The sequence below is a fragment of the Quercus lobata genome, chromosome 3, assembly GCF_001633185.2.
Source record: "Quercus lobata isolate SW786 chromosome 3, ValleyOak3.0 Primary Assembly, whole genome shotgun sequence".
Lineage (NCBI taxonomy): Eukaryota > Viridiplantae > Streptophyta > Magnoliopsida > Fagales > Fagaceae > Quercus > Quercus lobata.
The window spans coordinates 46,575,178-46,593,223 of NC_044906.1; the positions used below are offsets into that span (position 1 = coordinate 46,575,178).

Below are 18,046 nucleotides of genomic sequence, written 5' to 3' on the forward strand. Positions count from 1 at the left end.
TATATATAAAATAGAACACAATTGTGTTCATCAAATATGTTATAGTGTGTGGATGATCAATTGAAAGACTAAATTCTATATATTATTTCAACTTCATATTTCTTTTTAGTTCATTTTATTTGGCAAAACTTTCTCAAAAAAAAAAAATATATATATATATATATATATATTTGGCAAAAAGGCAAACTAGTATCACGAACCAAAATAAATGGGAACTTGTGGAGGAGAATCTATCCCAAAAAAAAAAAATCCTCTTATTATGCCATTACCGCTGGGCTAGTTTTATTCCAGCCCAAACTCAGTGAATGTACTTTGTATAGAAAGAGAAAACCAAGGCCCAAAGACACTGAGTCAGCTCCCTATCTAAAGTCCTCCGTATGGTATGAGCTATCTAAACTAAAGTACTAGTTAGTGGTTACTAGTCATTAGTTGCATCTGCATATATCTCCAATCTCCATGAACCATGATTATTCCTGTTCCAGTTCCACCCTTGAAGCTTCTTCGACTTCAACCCCATCTTCCATATTTTTCTATTTCCCAAACTACCCCTCTCCCTCCACCTCATTTTCTCTCTCCTTCCCTTCACAAATCCACTCTTTTCCCCAGGTTCAAACCCACCTTCAATTTCTTCAGAGTTTCAAAACCTGAAGCACCAATTGCTACCAATGAAGGTGGTGAATACTCTTCCAATGTTTTTTCACCGGAACTTGAAGACTTGTCCCCAAACGGTGTCGTTTATAAGAAAACTCTGGCATTGGTTGAGTGCTCCATGTTTGCTGCGCTCACTGGCTTGGTCTACTTCTTGAGCAATTCTCTCTCAATTGAGGTCTCTTGCTCTTAAAACTCTTATTTGCAAAATGGGTCTTAGCCAATTTATTAGTTATTGCTCTCTACACTTTCTATCGCATTATTTGTGCTCTGTTCTTTTTCTCTTATAATTTATTTATGCTGCTTTTTGTACCGTCTCCTGTGAACCATTCTTTATGTGTGTGTATATATTCCATGGCTTATTTTCTGTTTCCCTGCATTTTTTTTTTTTTTTTTTATAGCTTCGCTGGTTTGCCTTTTGGTTTATATTAGCACATTAGTATACGCACAAGGCTAATTCTATTTTGTTTGCAAAGCAAGTCTCTTATTTGTCCTAGAAGTGTATTAGTCTAGGATTTAGTCTATTATATATAACATTGTTATGGTTTATTATAATACAGAATTTGTACTATACTCTAATATATTATTGATGTAGTCATTTAAGATTTTCTATGTAACCCTTGTGTATTACTGTATTCTATACTTTACGCTTTCACTTCCGCATCTATACTAATATATTCAACATGGTGTATCAATTCTAATATTTAAGAGTTTCAAATTGGTTTTTATAAAATATAATTGGGTCTTCTTTTTTTTCCTGGTGCATATTGATTATTTTTATTTTGAGAATGGGTTTAAGAAACTTTATTCAAATGGAGAAAATTACTCCCACAAAAGAACTACAGAGATATCTGGGGGTAAAAAAAAATTAAAAATAAGACTAGATTTCAGAACCAGCAATATCCTTGGCTTTTCTATCCAGGGGGTGAACTACTGCGTTACAATGTGACTTCATTTGCTTGTCCTTAATAAGAGTTCATATAAAGCCATTCAATCTTCTTCAGATTTCAGAGCATTGATGACAAACTCAGAATCGCCTTCAATTATCACCTCTCTATAGCCCAATATTCCAATGCAAAATCTCTTGCTTTCAACCATCCAAGGGCCTGCACTTCTGCTACCAGCGAAACCCTTTTCTGTAAAAAATGGCCCCATCAAAGTTGATTTTAATGAGCTATTTTTCTGGAGGGGTCCATTCTGTGCTGCAAATTGCTGGAATTTGGGCGAGTGAGGGGGTGATGAAGGAGCCACAATACCATCACAAGCATGGTTGTCAAAATCGCGGTTTGAATCGTAGGATCGCACAATTTTAAGATCCCACTTCACCAAAACATTTAGGATCGCACTAAGATCCTAAAAATGGTAGGATCGTACATAGGTTCGTATGGGATCCTACCGATCCTACCAAAAACATAAATTTTTAGTTTTTTTTTTAATTATTTTTTTTATGGGATAATTTTTTGGTTTTGATGAAGTTTTGAGGGTTTATTTATTTATTTATTTTTTTTTTTTTTATGTCGTGATGGTATGATTTTTTTTTTTTTTTTTAAATTATGTTAACCTAAGCAAATGTTTTCTAGTTTCTATTTCACTTGCAATCAAAATGAAGGAATGCTTTATCATTTCTAAATGAAGAATTTGATGTTGACTTTGCTGCCTTTTAAGCTATAATGTTGTTAAATTTGTTTGGTCAATATACTCATTTGCATTCTAATATTACTAAAATATTTTCTTATATATAATTTTATCAGCTATGCTTGTATTTGTCTAATGATTACTTGATTTTTTTGAGCATGCTCTTTAATTGTTGTTGAGTGGTATAACTTGAATAGTTGATTGTGAAATTGTATCTTAATGTCTTTTGCAGCTTTAGTATACAAATATATAATGTTTACATAGATGGTGAAATGGATGATGATGATGATTAGGAATTTAGGACGGTGGTTATAAGAACCTTAAAATGGGAATAATTAAATGTTCACTTCACCTTAATATTCATCTTGCTTTTAGATTTCATATTGTAGTTAGCTAGTTTCTATTTGCTAACTTATTTTGTATTTCAAACTTGGAACTTAGAACTTGGAAAATATTTTCCATATGTTTTGATAAATATTTTGGTATTTGGTTGTTAATTAAACATTTATTGAACTTTTTAGATACATTGGTTCAAAACTTAAATATATTTGTTTCGTTAGTATAAACTTAGTGATGTATGACATGCAAATTACTTCATATGATGCAAATCTTAGTTTTTTTTTATGGATGAATTTATAATTTACGTGATTATTCAACATACAAAGTCATTATCAATGCGTTTTTTTGCTTTAAATCTGAAAATATGTAGGATCTTACGATTCACAATTTGATCCTACAATCTACGATTCCACCTACCTTCAACGATCTTGCGTAGGATCCTGATTTTGACAACCTTGATCACGAGACATTCCTGAAGCACAGCATCTTGCAAAACCAGAATTTTACTAACAAGATCATCAAAAGATGCCAATGTTGTAACCCTCCACTAACTCATCCCTCACATGTTGATTACTTATTTATAGAAATGTGCTGATTGTGTAGGAATTTCCTTTTTTAATAATTCACTTTCGATAGTTGGTATTATTATTCCCAAAAAGAAAAACAAGGAGCAACACCAAGAGCCTTGTTGCTCAGTGGCATTGTCTGCTCTCTTCGATAAGGTTTGAATTCCCCTCCTGCATTGTTGTAAGTACCGAATCATCCAAAAATAAAAATAAAAAGGAGAAAGTGGCAGCACACAAACCTGAAACCTTAACAAAACAGTGTTTTAAACACAAAGGAATGAACAACACAACTTGCCCAAGCAAGAACAGAAAAGGGAGATTCCTTTTCTTTTCTTTTTTCCTGCCCTGATATAAATAGCTAATTATAATGTTCTTCAGTCCCATGTAAATAGCTATTATGTGTCTCACATTATTTTTTTTTTTCTTATGTATTGTGTCATGCATTTTTTTCTCAATAAGATATGGTTTTGTACAGAATTACTTTGGTTGTGTCTTCTCGTTGCCAATAGTAATCTCCTCAATGAGATGGGGCATTGCAGCAGGAAGGAAGACTATGGTTTGTAACCGATATTTCCACCATATTACAATACAGCATTTTTTGAAGATTTACATTGAGATCATTGTGTTATGTGTCTTAATTATTCTTCATAGGTGGCAACAACTATGCTATTACTTGTCTTGTCTGGTCCAGTGAAAGCCTTAACCTATCTGGTGAGCTTCCTTTTAAATTTTACAGCCCTCTGCATGAAGGATCATCTTGTTTTTATGTTTGTGTCTCTAGCTTAGTTCCTAGTCTTTTTTGAAATTTTGTAATCAAAACAAGTGTTTTTTCTGAGCTCTTAATGATTTGTCTTTTGTGGATCTTTCTCAAGAATTTAGTACATTACATATACAAATACTGCATTTAATGAGCTTTCAGTTTCTAGAACTTTTTCTTGGTATTTTTTTTTCTTTTGGAGGGAGGGGGGTGTGTATCAGGTAGCCGATAATTTGCCAACTTTTTGGATATTTGTTTTCTGCAGCTTAAACATGGAATAGTTGGGTTAACAATGGGCACTTTGTGGAGGTATGTGATGCTCAAGGTCTATTAGTATTGATGATTCTTCTTTTGATAAAGTGAAAACTTTTCTAGAAATTTTATTATTTTAAACTGTAAATCACTATTTTATTAATCTTTTGTACTCACCTGTCCCCTATGTTTTGTTTCCCATACATTGTCTACTACTTTGCAGAGATGTGTTTCTGGTAAACAGTTTCTTGGCGTTTCAAGTTTAATGTGTGTGTATATATATATACATATATATATATATATATATATTTTTTTTTTTTATAACATCTAAACTTTATGGATTCATTGTGAAGTGATAGATTAGTTTGCTTAGTGAATTCTGTTAATTTTGATAAGCAGTGGACCACTTTTTCATAATTCTTATTAGTTTTTGAATAGTGAATTTCCTTTCTCCGAAGCAAAATGTATTTAGCAGTAACAGCTTGATGTTTTGATTTTGGTGTATTCTTAGGTTGGGAGCAAATTGGACTGTTTCAATTTTGTCGTGCACAACTGTAGTGTTTGCTCCACTTTGCCTTGAATTCCTTACAACTTTTGAACATCATCATCCTCCAGTTATTTTCAATTAACGAACTTATATATGCAGGTTCGAGCAATTGGTGCTGTGGGGTATGTCTTGATATCTTCATTTTTACTGAGGGAAAACATACTTTCTTTGGTAATTGATTTTCCTTTTACGATTGAGGTTTTACTTGAGTAATTGCAATTCATTCACAGATTTCTTTTATTTGCTTGTAGATCACCATTAACATTCATGCTTCTCTAACGTTCATGTTCACTGCTTTGGGTGTTCATACAATTCCATCAATGAACATGATATATGCCATTTTTACAACCTTGGTATCCTTAATTACTTACTTGCCCTTCTCCCTTGTGCTTTTAACTTCCTCCCTCTCTCACCTCAATTACCTGTCATGCATGAAAGACTCACACATTTCCCCTTCTATTTTATTAGGTTTTATTGAATAGTGGATGCTTCATATTCTTGCTCCACCTTTTGTATTCAGTGTTCCTTACCAAGCTTGGGATGAAGGCTTCGTTGAGATTACCAAGATGGATAGAGAGGGCTATATAATTGCATCTAAGACATTGACTCATTTTTAGTGTATGTAATACCATGCACTAAATGGCCGATAGCCGTTTAACTCAATTGACACTTTTTGGTGTTTTCAACGGAGATGCCAAATGTTCAAATCCCTCTCCCCATTTGGTTAGAATTGGTATATGTATTAAAGTCCATGGTTCCGTCATATATTCAAGTAATTTGAATTGATAAATATATTTGATATCTCATTGCAATTACTGTCATTGAGACTACGTGCATTCTCTCAAGAATCCAATTACTTTATTCTTCTTTGTTTTCCTAAGTTTTATAGATATAAGTGCAATTACTTGCATCATGGAGCCATGAACTGAGAATGGACATCAGCAAAAAAACACGGAAAATGTGGAAAATTCAATGTATAATTACCTTGCATGGATAATCTATTTAGCTAGAACTTGAGCTTATACTGAACCAGACAATGAGGAACTAGAGCAACCTTCAGGTTTACATGTTGTCTATGGTTCCTATCACCCAAGGGCGCATATCACTTGCAATGGGTGAATATGCAATCCCTTTCTTGTAACCAAACTCGGCAATAACCAACTCAGTAAAATAATGTCAACTCAGCAAAAATACCATGCCATCACCAATTCAGCAATAACCAAAAAACCCATATATTTATTTCTAGTAGCCAAATTATTCTAACTCTTTTCTTGTAACCAAACAACATCAAACTCCATCAACCGTGGACGACAAAACTACACAAAATCTAATGCCATGGCCACCACCCACCAGTGAAGATTGTTCGTACATAACATTAATTACATGGGCTTGCTTCATATAAAAGAGGAATCTTTTGTTACAATCGAAGTAGAAGTAAAAGTGACGTGGATTATTCAAGAATCATAGTCGATTTGCTTTATAAAAAGAGATTATCAATGAACTTGTATAAAATGGTTTCGCATAATTCGGCCAATTGACTTTTTTATACGCTTACGAGGCTATTATGAAATATTTGCTGATGGGTGAGACAAGCTCTTTTATTTTAGTTTCTGGTTTCTCTTAGCTATATGGTTCATCCAAGGGAGAGATCAAGATATTTTTGGTCGGTTGTGGGTGAGGCACGTGCTCTAATCCTTTGATTCGCATGAATTGGATCCACTAATGTTAAGATAGACGACCAAGAAAGAAAGACTCCATGCTCTCCTGGTTGATCGTAGTCTTAGCAAATACCATGCACAAGATCTTAGATGGAAGATTCATAAGGGTAGTAGCTCCCTCCTGCTGAGGCAATTGTAGCAACTCCGACACCCATTTATTTTCTCCTTTTGTTTTTCCTCTCATTGGTACTCATCAGCAAAGAGCTGAACCAAACAACACCACTTTGGCACTTGTTTCAGCAGTGAGGGGCCAACGTCAGACTTTGGGATGAGGGATCATCGATTTAGTCTTTGTAGTGGTTTGGCAATCAGTTGCGGGCATTTTCGCTCTTCATTCGTCTCTGTGTGTGTGATTGTTGGGTGGCTTTGGTGAGTTCGGCAAGGGAAAAAGGGAGATGGTGCATGGTGGACATGACTTCAATTGTTTGGGTAGAGGAAAAGGAATTAAATATGTGGGTTTTTTTTTGGGTTATTGCTGAGTTGGTGATGACGTGGTATTTTTATTGAGTTGGCATTATTGTACTGGACCACCTCTTTTGATTGTAGACTAGAGATTGCATATTCACTAATTGCAGGTGATATGATACCATCACCCAATTACTGTAATTTGATTTAGGATTTGGTAATCTCTACTAATTTATCTATCAATCATCATAAAATTTCCTTTTTCCATTGTTTTAAGTGCAGTCGTCGATAGGTTATTGGTATAAGACATATTCTTTAAATCTGGACAGAATAAAGAATGGGAAGATGAGGTGCTAGGGTAATTTGAACTTTGGATTATATATATATATATATATATATATATATATAACAGAAGAAGATGCCAACCAGTGGGACTACAAGGCTTTTTATCCATTCATCTTCATTTTTTACTAAAGAGAGAATTTTATAAGGATTTATTGTTAGTTGTCATGTAAACTACTAATATATGACCTTCCATCTCAAAAATAAAAGATAAAAGGAAAGGGGTTATTTATAGGTAAAAATATTGCTAACAAATTTTTTTTTTTTTTTAATATAAATGTCTCAATTTTGTTGTGAAGACTTGTTGGATGTCACATTTCGAAAATATATAAAAATGAGGGAAAATATACTTTACAATTTACACCTTATAACTGTAATTAATTGTTAACATAGTTAGTAAAATGTAAATCGTATTGTAAATCAATTTTTGATCTTTGGTTTTTTCATATCATATACTACAAGATACCCAAACTCCTGATAAAATTTATGAAAATAATTATAGATATACATATATAAAAGGTATATTCATTCTAAATTTATAAATTTCAACAAATGACTAAGTAATTAGTTATGTAATAATATTTTGGTGAAAATATTATTTTGGCCCTTATATTATTTTGGCCCTTATATTTTAGGATCGCAATTAATTTGATCCTTACATTTTGATAGCAGTTAGTTTAATCCCTATTATTATCAACTTGCAATTAATTTGAACTCTAACGTTAACTCATTAATGGAAAATCGCCTATGTGACAAACAATATGCATGGTTGGCATACTTCAACTTGGCATAACTACTATTTTTGTTCTATAACTTCCATATCTTTATCACCCCAATCAACGTACTGTTTGAATTTCTTTAAAACAATATACGAAAAAGTTATAGAATGAAGAAGGTACTTTGAGAGAATGAGAGAAAATTTTATAGAAGGGATGCACTTAACCTAATCTTGTTGGATCGATTAAGCAGGTAGTGAAATCCATGGAAGTTGCAGAACAAAAATAGAAGAAGCAAATGCAAATTATTAAAATTTATGTATATGTTTAGTCGAAATCGAGAACCACAAGCTCAAAAAAAAAAAAAAAAAAAATTATTGGAAGTTTCAAGACCTTTGGCCCTCACCTTATAAAATTAGGGATTTTAGAAATTTTCCCAAACTTGAACTCACACGTGAACAAAAAATTTGGTTTTTTATTTTTTATTTTTATATATTCTGAGGTGGCAATATAGTTAGCAATTGATGTGACATGGAAAATCTTTTTTTTTTTTTATTCCGTTTGACACATTAGATTTTCTATCCAAGAGATAACAACAAAGACCAAATTGACAAAATTGAAATATTAGGTACCAAATTGACACATTGTGTAAGGATAGAGACCAAATATATAAGGTACCAATTATATAATTTACCCTTTTTTTTTATTAAACACTGATGTGGATGGTGGTACATTTTTTTTTTTCCCGTTAATGTTGACGTCTATGATTTCTTAAATATTGTAAAATGTATATGTCTCATTTCCCTTACATGTCATGATAAAACACTACATGTCAAAGGATGCTTAATTTCGGAATCAGAAAAATGGCTAGGGACTAGGGTTTAGTTTGAATTTAGTTTTACTAGCAAACTTCATAGATTAATCATGACTAAAAATAATAATATTTAATAAAAGGGAAAATTAGTTCATTTTAATATTAAAAATATCGTCAACATTTCTTCCTTTTCTTTTAAAATAATAATAATAATAATAATGTTGGATTACTTTTGTTATGAAAAAGAGTATGTATGTCACAGATTGAAAATATAAAGAAGGGTATTATACTTCTTCCTCTATAAGATTAGACTCCATCAATAATTTCAACTATAAAATTTACGAGTTTTTTTTTTTTTTTTTTTTGAGAAATAATTACTAAGTATAAAATTTAAAGAAGGTATTATACTTCTTCCTCTATAAGATTAGACTCCATCAATAATTTCAAGTATAAAATTTACGAGTTAGCTTTCATACGAGTTTTAACATTCATTAGTTAAATGTTGGGCTTGATGCTTGGTCCATTTACCTTTTATTGTGTCAGTTTATTTTTTATTGGTAAGGTAAAACAATACCAGTTAAAATAGGCAGAATTCAGTTTGGGTTTTCAGTTAGTAGTTTTAGTGGTTGAATTGTTAGTTTGTTGATTTTAAATAGTAGTTGGCAGGATCCATTTATTTTATTTGTAAGTTGCAATTACAGAGCCATAAGATGAAAGAATTTGATAAGAACTCCTAAAGTCAATTTGTATTGGTAACCATACACCAAATGGGTGTATTAATACGACCTAGGTGAGCCAGCCAATTCCTTCTACCAAGGATGATGTATCCGAAGCATGGTGACATTAAGTTCATAAATTGATAGAGACAATCTTTCATTCAACATCTATGTAAATCTGCATGTCGTAGAAAACCAATAGTTATAGAACAGTGTGAAAATTGTCAACAAAGGATTGCATAATTTCGGGGTCCAACAATAGCGACTCCTAAGGTGAAGAAAAGAGTGACCAAGTACTTGAGAAAATTGATCTGCTTGTTTGACCCTATTGGATGCTTTCGCTTGTTTGCTTGGTCAGAGACGAGTTTCAGAACTACAAACCCAACTGTTTTCAATTGAGATTGGTTCCTGTTCCTATAAACTTCTTGCACCAGACCCGACCATAGAGTTTGTTGTTTGCCACACCCTCACCCTCACCCTCACCCTCATCCTATGAGAATTCAAAATTCAATACTTTGATAGAAAAAGATTCATGTTCAAAGATAACTTTCCTCCAAATCAGTTTGGAAGAAACTTTCTTCAACCTATTATGTGGTAAGTCAAATGTACATTTACAGATACATTTTTAATCATGTGACAAAATTAAGATCATGTAACTTGTTCAAATGATTTAATAAATCAAATGATTTATACATGTGTGTGGTCTTATGAGGGAGATTCCACTAACCAAATTTTGGATTCTAACTAAAAGACACAAGTACAAAAGTGCTTTAATGTGTCTCAAGGGGTGTCTAGTAAAATTTATAAATTTTCACATCAAAAGCAATAAGAAAGCCAATATGGAATATTATTTCCATTGCTACTAAATAGGATTCATTAATTAAAATGTTCCAAAACTTAATATTGTTTCATTTGAAGCAAATAAATTGATACCCAAAATTCCCAATTAAAAATATAAATTCAAACAGTATACAAAATAAAAAATAAAAGTAGATAAACGAGAAATATTTCTAAGTCGTCCATTATGAGAAAAAGTAATAGGTCTTGAGATTGTTTGAAGAATGAGTTGGAAACTAGAACCCATCGAAACTTTATCAAAAGTGGGTTTTCACAGGGTTACTTATCATTGCTTATGGACTCAGTTCTACAATGTTTGGGTCAAATTGAGTTGGGATCCAAAGGAACTGATGTTGAATCAACTAAGGAGTTAAGGTTACTGATGAGTTTAGGAACAAAAATAGTGTGGATGGTTAGGCCATGCAGTGTTAGACATTGCAGGTATTTCATCATGGATTGTTCTTGCCACTTTGGTTGACTCTTCATGTTGCAAACTTGTGCTAGTCTTTTGCAATCTGCTAATAACAAAACTTGTCTAAAACCAAGGTCTCTAACTTTTATTAAGGCCTCTGCTACTGCTTCTTGAACAATTGCAGGGTAAGATGTTGCTGCAATACTAGCCACTCCAGTGAGGGTTACTGATGAGTTAAGGCTACTGATGAAATGTCAGTGTCAATCAATCCTAGAGATAGCTAGTCCTCCCCAAAATGAATTGACGAGGCTGCACAACAACTAACTAGACATCTAAGGGCAAAGCATTGTTTTAGTTTGAGCTAACTGTAAATACTAGATATTACCTCAAAGATAGACTATGGGAAATACGCTTCACCATCGCAGGGGAAACAATTTCATTATTTCAATCACCAAGTAAGTTACTGCTCAATGATAAGGATGTAGGGGGTGAAAAGACCACCAACACCAAGGAACATGAGATGAGTAGTTTGGAATGCACAAGAATATTGAATCAAGTGTTGAATTCAAAGGATATTAACCATCAAATCTCTTTGTCAATTCGTAAATATTTACATGGCATTTAAAAAGCACATTATCAATTAAATCACACATTATAGAACTTGTATTATATGAAATGAGATAGATTACGAAGATATCAATGCAATTTGACTTCTTCTTTTTTAATAATTCGATATTGTTGAGGGTCATTTGTGAGAGTCCACGTAGACAGAAAGAAAGCCCAATAATAAGGGCAACAAAGAATTGACAAAATAGATAGCAAAAAAACCATTAAGCCTAAGCGGCAGGAATAATGGATCACAGGCCCAACAAATAAACAAATGGGTCTTGAAGAGGCAAGTGGGCTCAAAGAAGCCCGGAAAGAAAGAAATGGCATCCTATGGGCAGTGTATGAGGTAGAAAAACGAGAAGGGGCCGCCGTAGGCCCAAGGCAATGCAAACTAAGAAAGTAAGGGGTTTATGACAGGCCCATAAACCTCAAGGATGAGAATAAGGTTATTGGGCCAGGGAAACCCAATGAAGTTAGTAAAAAGCCCATGAGAGTGTGAAATTAGCAAATGGGCCGAGGAAGCCCAAAGAAAGTAAACGGGCCGTGGATGCCCAAAGGGACATAGGAGCCCATAAGTAAAAGCAAAACAGTGGCCATGACAAGCTACTGAGAGAAGGAATAAACGGCTGGCCCAAAAGAGACCCAGCAGGATTAAGTTATTACGGCAGGAATAAGAGTACAACATTGCAAGAAATAAAGAAAACCGAAAGTGGGCCAAAGAAATGTAAGGCCCATCATCAGACAAAGTCCAGCTCTTGAATGGAGCGAGAAACCAAAGAAAAGCCCACATAAGAGGTCAGAAAACACGGACGGAGAGTCTCTAGATCACGGCAAACGCATGAGCAGCAGGCAGACTTTTGGACATATCTAAAAGGAAAACATGCGCAAGGCCCAGGCATCACCAGCCTGTACCCAGTCAATATGGGACATGGTGGGGTCATGGGCCAGAGGTAAGAGACAAAGGGGGTATGGTTTGGTGGTGGGGAGAGGGAAAAAGACTTATTTTGCGGCTCCTGCCCAAGCCCTTTTGGGAGGTACGTCTTACTGGGATGACAGACTGCCCAAAAGAGGCAAGGTTGAGGGGGGAACTGTTAGGTGTATGCCTTGAGGGAAAGAGAGAGAAAGCATTTATGCCGTGGCGGGAAAGAGTGCTACGGTGGACTGAGGAATGAAACAAACCAACCTCTGTCTAGTAAGGGTGAGTGTCACACAGACTTGGTGGTCGGCAAGTACGCCCAGACCAGATAAAAGCAGTTAAGGGGCAAAGTGGTAAAAAACTGGCCACGGCAGACACTATAAAAGGACCCTTGCCATGCCCTGAATTCAGGATCGAAAAACAGAGGGTATTCACGGAGTAAAAGAAAAATAGAGTAAAAGAAAACAAGAGAAAGAAAAGAAAAAGATAAGAGAGAAAACAGAGGAAAGAAGAGAGGAAATTGAGGAAAAAAGAGAGATAATACAATGGGCATGCACCAGTAGGTCAATTTCCCTCTTTCCCTCTTCAAATCCTGCTCTCTTCCAAAATGTAACAAGGATTCCTTTTGGGCAATAACCATTTAGGTCCGACTCCCTCAAAGCCATTAATCCCCACGGCAGGATCTTTTCCTAGGAGATTATTTGCATTGAAAGGAGGCGTTCTCCCCTCTTTGGTTTTACTTCGGCGGACCAAACTTAAAACTTGATTCTATGTCCGTTCTTGATTAGTTCATATTATTTTCTTTCTCCTTTATTTTCTCTGTAAATGACATTATCACGACTGCAATCATGTTTCATAAGTAGGGATTACTTGACCATTTTTATTAAATAGTCAGAGTACTCTGTTTTGCTATTATTATTATATCTGTCTGCCGTAACCCATCTGAAACAGTTCTGCTTGCCGTAAGCCTACTCCTGGCAGACAAGACATATTTTGTGCATAAACCGGCCCAAGTTGAGTTACAATTGGACCGGCCCCAACTCCCTTCCTCAGAAACATTCGGGCCTATTACCGCAGGAGGCAGCCCAGCTCAACGCACAATACGCAAAAAAGACCCCTACATTAAATTGGCGACTCCGCTAGGGAGTTGGGAAGCAAATAGGGGAAAAAAGAAAAGAAAACAGAGTCCCTCGCAAAGAATGTCACCAAAGTCCAAGACGACACGGAATATGAGTGCCGTACCCTCACAAGCAGAATCCAGGCCAACAACGCCTCACCAACAGCAACTTAACCAAACAGAAGGTGCCAACAGAACGGGAGTTGATCCTCAGCCTCAGACAAGAGTCCCCGCGGACAATGTCAATGCCTTCATCGAAGTATTGCAATCATTACAGTACTCGCAGCAACAAATGATGGAAGAGATCCGTCAACTGAAGGCAGACAAAACAAAAGAGAAAGGCAGCCAGCATGACCCGGATCATGCGGTAGACAGAGAGGAGACATTGGTAGGAGGTGTCCCACGGAACGCAGAATAGCGTTTCATTACCATGGCTGAAGTAGCGGTTCTCTTGGAGTAAGAGAGAGCCAAAACACCAAAGGAGAGGTTTTACACACGAAGACCTCCTTATCCTTTAAAAGTACTCAGCAAACCGTACCCCGAGAGGTATGAACCAAGGGCCTTTGCACAGTACGATGGCAGGAAGGGAAGTGCAGTAAAGCACGTGAGCAAATTTATTGATACCCTTGGCCCTTACGCAGCAAACGAAGACTTATGTCTGCGGGAGTTTTCAAAGTCACTGTACGACCGGGCATATACCTGGTACATTGGCTTAAAACCAGGATCGATCCCAACTTGGGATGATATGGTGGATGTATTTTGCACTAAGTACTTCCACGGAGAAGAAACGGTAACGCTCGCAACTCTGCAAGCGACCAAGCAAAGGAATAGTGAGGATTTAATGGAATACATTAAACGGTTCAGGGACATAGCACTTGACTACTACAACCACTGTGAAGAAAGGACGTTAGTGGAAATGTGCATGACCAATATGATTCGGGAATTCAGAGTTGTCCTGGAAAATCTAGAAATTTCCCAGTTCGCACAGCTATTGCAAAAAGTTAGAAAGACGGCTCAGTCTGTAAAACTCAGTTCAGACAAAAGAAACGCCCCGCAGGCTATGGCGGTATCCACTGGAGATTGAAGAAGGAAAACAGAGGGGAGAGAGTATAATACGCCCCCACCCTTACCATGTACTCCTAAGGAGCTGGATGTGCTACTTGAAAAATGGATAGCGGACGCGATCTTTAAACCCAACCAGGTTTCTAAAGAGCCCATGGAGGAAGAAAGGAGGGATCCTCGCTTCTGCCACTTGCACAACTATGTACAACATCCCACCGCAGAATGCTGGGCGCTTCGCAGATTGGTGCACCGCAGGATTAAAGAAGGCACATTGGAGCTAACCCAGCAGGAAGTCCAAAGAAACTTACTCCCAAACCACAAGGGAAAGGGTGTAGTAGCAGTGGTAATATGTGTAGACCTGGGAGAAGACGAGGAAGAAAACTTGGCCCTACCTGCCACGACGATTACCACTCTTCAGCAGAGTGCCAAGTTCAAAAATCTATTTGACCAGTTGGGACTTACAGCAAAAGAAAGAAAAATAGCCGCGGAGGCTTTGGTAAGCATCGCCTCTAGGGCAGGGGTGGAGTGTCTGTCAGCAGAAATGCCAGAAGACAAGGCCCTTCTACAGGAATCAACAGAAATCACGTTCAGCAGTGAGGATATGGAGGTGGGACACCCAGATCATAGGAGGCCTCTCTATTTAGCAGCATCTATAAATCAAATCCCCATCAAGAAGACCCTGGTGGATATGGGTGCTTCCATAAACCTTATTCCGTTGAGCACCTTGCAAGCCGCAAGAATTTTAGAAAGAAAGATCCAAGGATGCCCGATGGAAGTAATGGGGTTCGGTGGAAGAGGTGAGTACACCGTAGCCCACATTCAGCTGTGGTTGAAAGTAGGCCCCATAGCCTCTTTAGCTCGTTTCCATGTGGTCAGAACGGAAGTATCCTACCATGTGCTTTTGGGAAGGCCCTGGTTACACAAACACCGACTAGTCCCATCCACCTACCACCAATGTGTGAAAGGAAGATTGAATGGCAGGATGATATGCATAGCTGCAAACCCCTGGCCATTTGAGCAGGCAGAAGCCCACTTGGTGGAAACCATGTTTTATGACCAACGGGCTTCATCTGGGGAAAACTCGATTTCAAAGCCACGAGGCACCTTCGTGCCTAGGTGGGAAGATGTTTAAGATGACCCAGAACCCAATTTAAGAGAACTACTAGCGCGAAAGAAGAAAAGAAAAGAAGCGCTTGCCGTAGAGCCAGACGAAACACCTCAGTGCATTAGGGTCCGAGGCCTTGATGGCAGGATTGTGTATAAATTATGAAGGTGCGTGGGGCCCACGGGTGAGATGCAAGTGGGTCCCACCCAAAAAGGGCAACACAAGAGTTTGGCGTGCTGCGTCGCTGAAGGAAGTTTGGGAAAAGAAGAAGAGAAGGATGAGGCAGTTGCGACAAAAAAGGACATTCAGGTTATGGCAGAGGAAGAATTGGAAGAAGTTGACTTAGGGTCTGATTCACGAGAACCAAGGCCTATCTCAATTAGTGCAAGCCTGACAGAAAAGGAGAAGTCAGAACTCATACTGTTGTTGAAAGAATTCAAAGACATTTTTGCTTGGGATTAGAGTGAAATGCCAGGGTTGGATCCCGGGCTAGTTGCGCATACATTGAATGTAGACCCAGAGGTCAAGCCGGTGGCCCAGTCTACCAGGATATTTCACACAGAAATAGAAGGGCAGATAGTCAAAGAAGTGCAGAAGTTACTGGCTGTAGGATTCATCAAGCCTATTCAGCATCCTCGTTGGCTATCCAACATAGTACCAGTGAAGAAGAAGAATGGCCAGATAAGATGCTGTGTAGATTTCAGAAATCTCAACAAAGCTTGTCCAAAGGACAAATTTTCATTGCCGAACATGGATTTACTAATAGATTCCGCGGCAGGAAGCTCCATGTTCTCATTCATGGACGGTTTCAGCGGGTACAATCGGATCAAGATGGCGCCAAAGGATGCAGAGAAAACTGCATTCAGAACACCCATGGGCAATTTCTACTATACTGTGATACCCTTCGGGTTAAAAAATGCAGGTGCAACTTATCAACGAGCAATGATGGCCATATTTCACGACATGATGCACCAGGAGCTAGAAGACTATGTGCATGACATAGTGGTTAAATGACATAGTGGTTAAGTCAAGGAGGAGAGAAGAACACTTTCGTGTGTTAAAAAGAGTATTCGAAAGATGCAGAACTTTTAAGTTAAGAATGAATTCCCTCAGGTGCACATTTGGAGTGTCCTCTGGGAAATTTTTGGGTTTCCTGGTTCACAACAGAGGTATAGACGTGGATCCGGCTAAAGTCGCGTTCATAACAACTATGAGACCTCCGGCCACAGTAAAAGAATTGAAGAGCTTCTTAGGAAAAGTCTCATATATCCGGAGATTCATCCCTGGGTTGGCATCAATCACCTCTGCCTTCACGAAGTTGCTTAAGAAGGGGCAAAGTTTTGAGTGGGGGGAAGCGCAGCAGACGGCTTTCAAAAGGTTATAGCAGATAATGATGAACCTCTCCATGGTGCAGGCCCCTATTCATAAAAGACCACTGCTACTTTATTTGGCCATCAACTCGTACGCCATCGGCGCATTGATCGCTCAAGAAGATGGAGGTGGTGTCGAGCAGCCCATATACTACATCAGTCACGCCTTAAAAGATGCAGAAGCTCGTTACCTAAGGACAGAGAGAGCGTGCCTGGCCATTGTATACGCTTCGCAGAGGTTGCGTCACTATTTCTTGGCCTACGAAGTATGGCTGACGACTAAGTCCCATGCCATTAAAGCCCTGTTACAACAGTCGATTCTCTCCGGCAGGATATCCCAGTGGTTGTTACAGTTATCGCAGTACGATTTAAGAATGGGGACACCTAGGGTAGTGAAAAGTCAAGTTATAGCAGATTTATTGGCACAGTTCCCAAGAGAGGAAGAATTCCCACTGGATGATGAAGTTCCAGGGGAAGTAGCCATGGCAGAAGAAGTCAGAGAACAGTGGGTAATGAAATTCGATGGGTCTTCTACTACCCATTCCGGAGGGGTGGAAGTAGTTCTGTATCATGAAGAAGACAAGGCAGTGGTGCTGTCATTTAAGTTGGAATTCCCCTGTTCAAACAACACGGCGGAGTACGAGGCCTATCTAACGGGGCTTGCCACGGCGCTCGAAATGGGAGTCAAACATTTGAGAGTACTGGGAGATTCGAACTTGGTTGTCTGCCAGGCCAAAGAAAGCTTTTCCTTAAAGGAGCCTAGCCTAGCCCCGTACAGAGCGATGGCCCATAGAATGGAAGAAAAATTCTCAACCTTTAAAATAGAACATGCTCCGAGAAACGAAAATCGGTTTGCGGACGCGTTAGTTGCATTGGGTTCGCAAATAATCCTCAAAGGGAATAGCACTAATATAGAAGTCAGCAAGAGGGAAGAATCCATCATTGAGGTGTTGAAGGAAAAGTTCCGGGAGGAACAGGGCGAAGGGGATTGGCAAATCCCCATAAAGGAAACCTTGGTGAAGGGAGACAATACAGCAGAATTAAAGATATTAAAAGACTATGCCTTGGTAAAAGAAGAGTTGTACCGCAGGATGCTAGGTGGGTTTTATCCAGATGCGTGGGGCAGGAAGAAGCCCAGAGAAAATTGAAAGAAATATATGACA

The 18,046-nt window shown here is 37.6% G+C and overlaps 2 protein-coding genes across 9 annotated transcripts; both read left to right on the forward strand.

Moving 5' to 3' along the window:
- Positions 1-349: 349 nt before the first annotated feature.
- Positions 350-5,574, forward strand: LOC115981943. 8 transcript variants are annotated; one of them, XM_031104382.1, is made up of 8 exons: positions 353-826; positions 3,664-3,744; positions 3,840-3,899; positions 4,211-4,254; positions 4,709-4,751; positions 4,844-4,915; positions 4,996-5,097; positions 5,213-5,574. In XM_031104382.1, exons 1-8 carry the CDS (start codon positions 464-466, stop codon positions 5,330-5,332), a joined length of 885 nt encoding a protein of 294 aa, XP_030960242.1. In that variant the 5' UTR covers positions 353-463; the 3' UTR covers positions 5,333-5,574. The 8 variants fall into 8 exon arrangements, 7 of the variants coding, with proteins under 7 accessions (XP_030960244.1, XP_030960247.1, XP_030960242.1 ...); XM_031104385.1 differs by having other exon boundaries at positions 5,265-5,574; XR_004089483.1 differs by having other exon boundaries at positions 354-826; positions 4,844-4,866; positions 5,213-5,305.
- Positions 5,575-16,906: 11,332 nt separating this feature from the next.
- On the forward strand, positions 16,907-18,031 carry LOC115980968. Its single transcript, XM_031103163.1, has one exon. The coding sequence runs from the start codon at positions 16,907-16,909 to the stop codon at positions 18,029-18,031; it is 1,125 nt and encodes a 374-aa protein (XP_030959023.1).
- Positions 18,032-18,046: the final 15 nt, after the last annotated feature.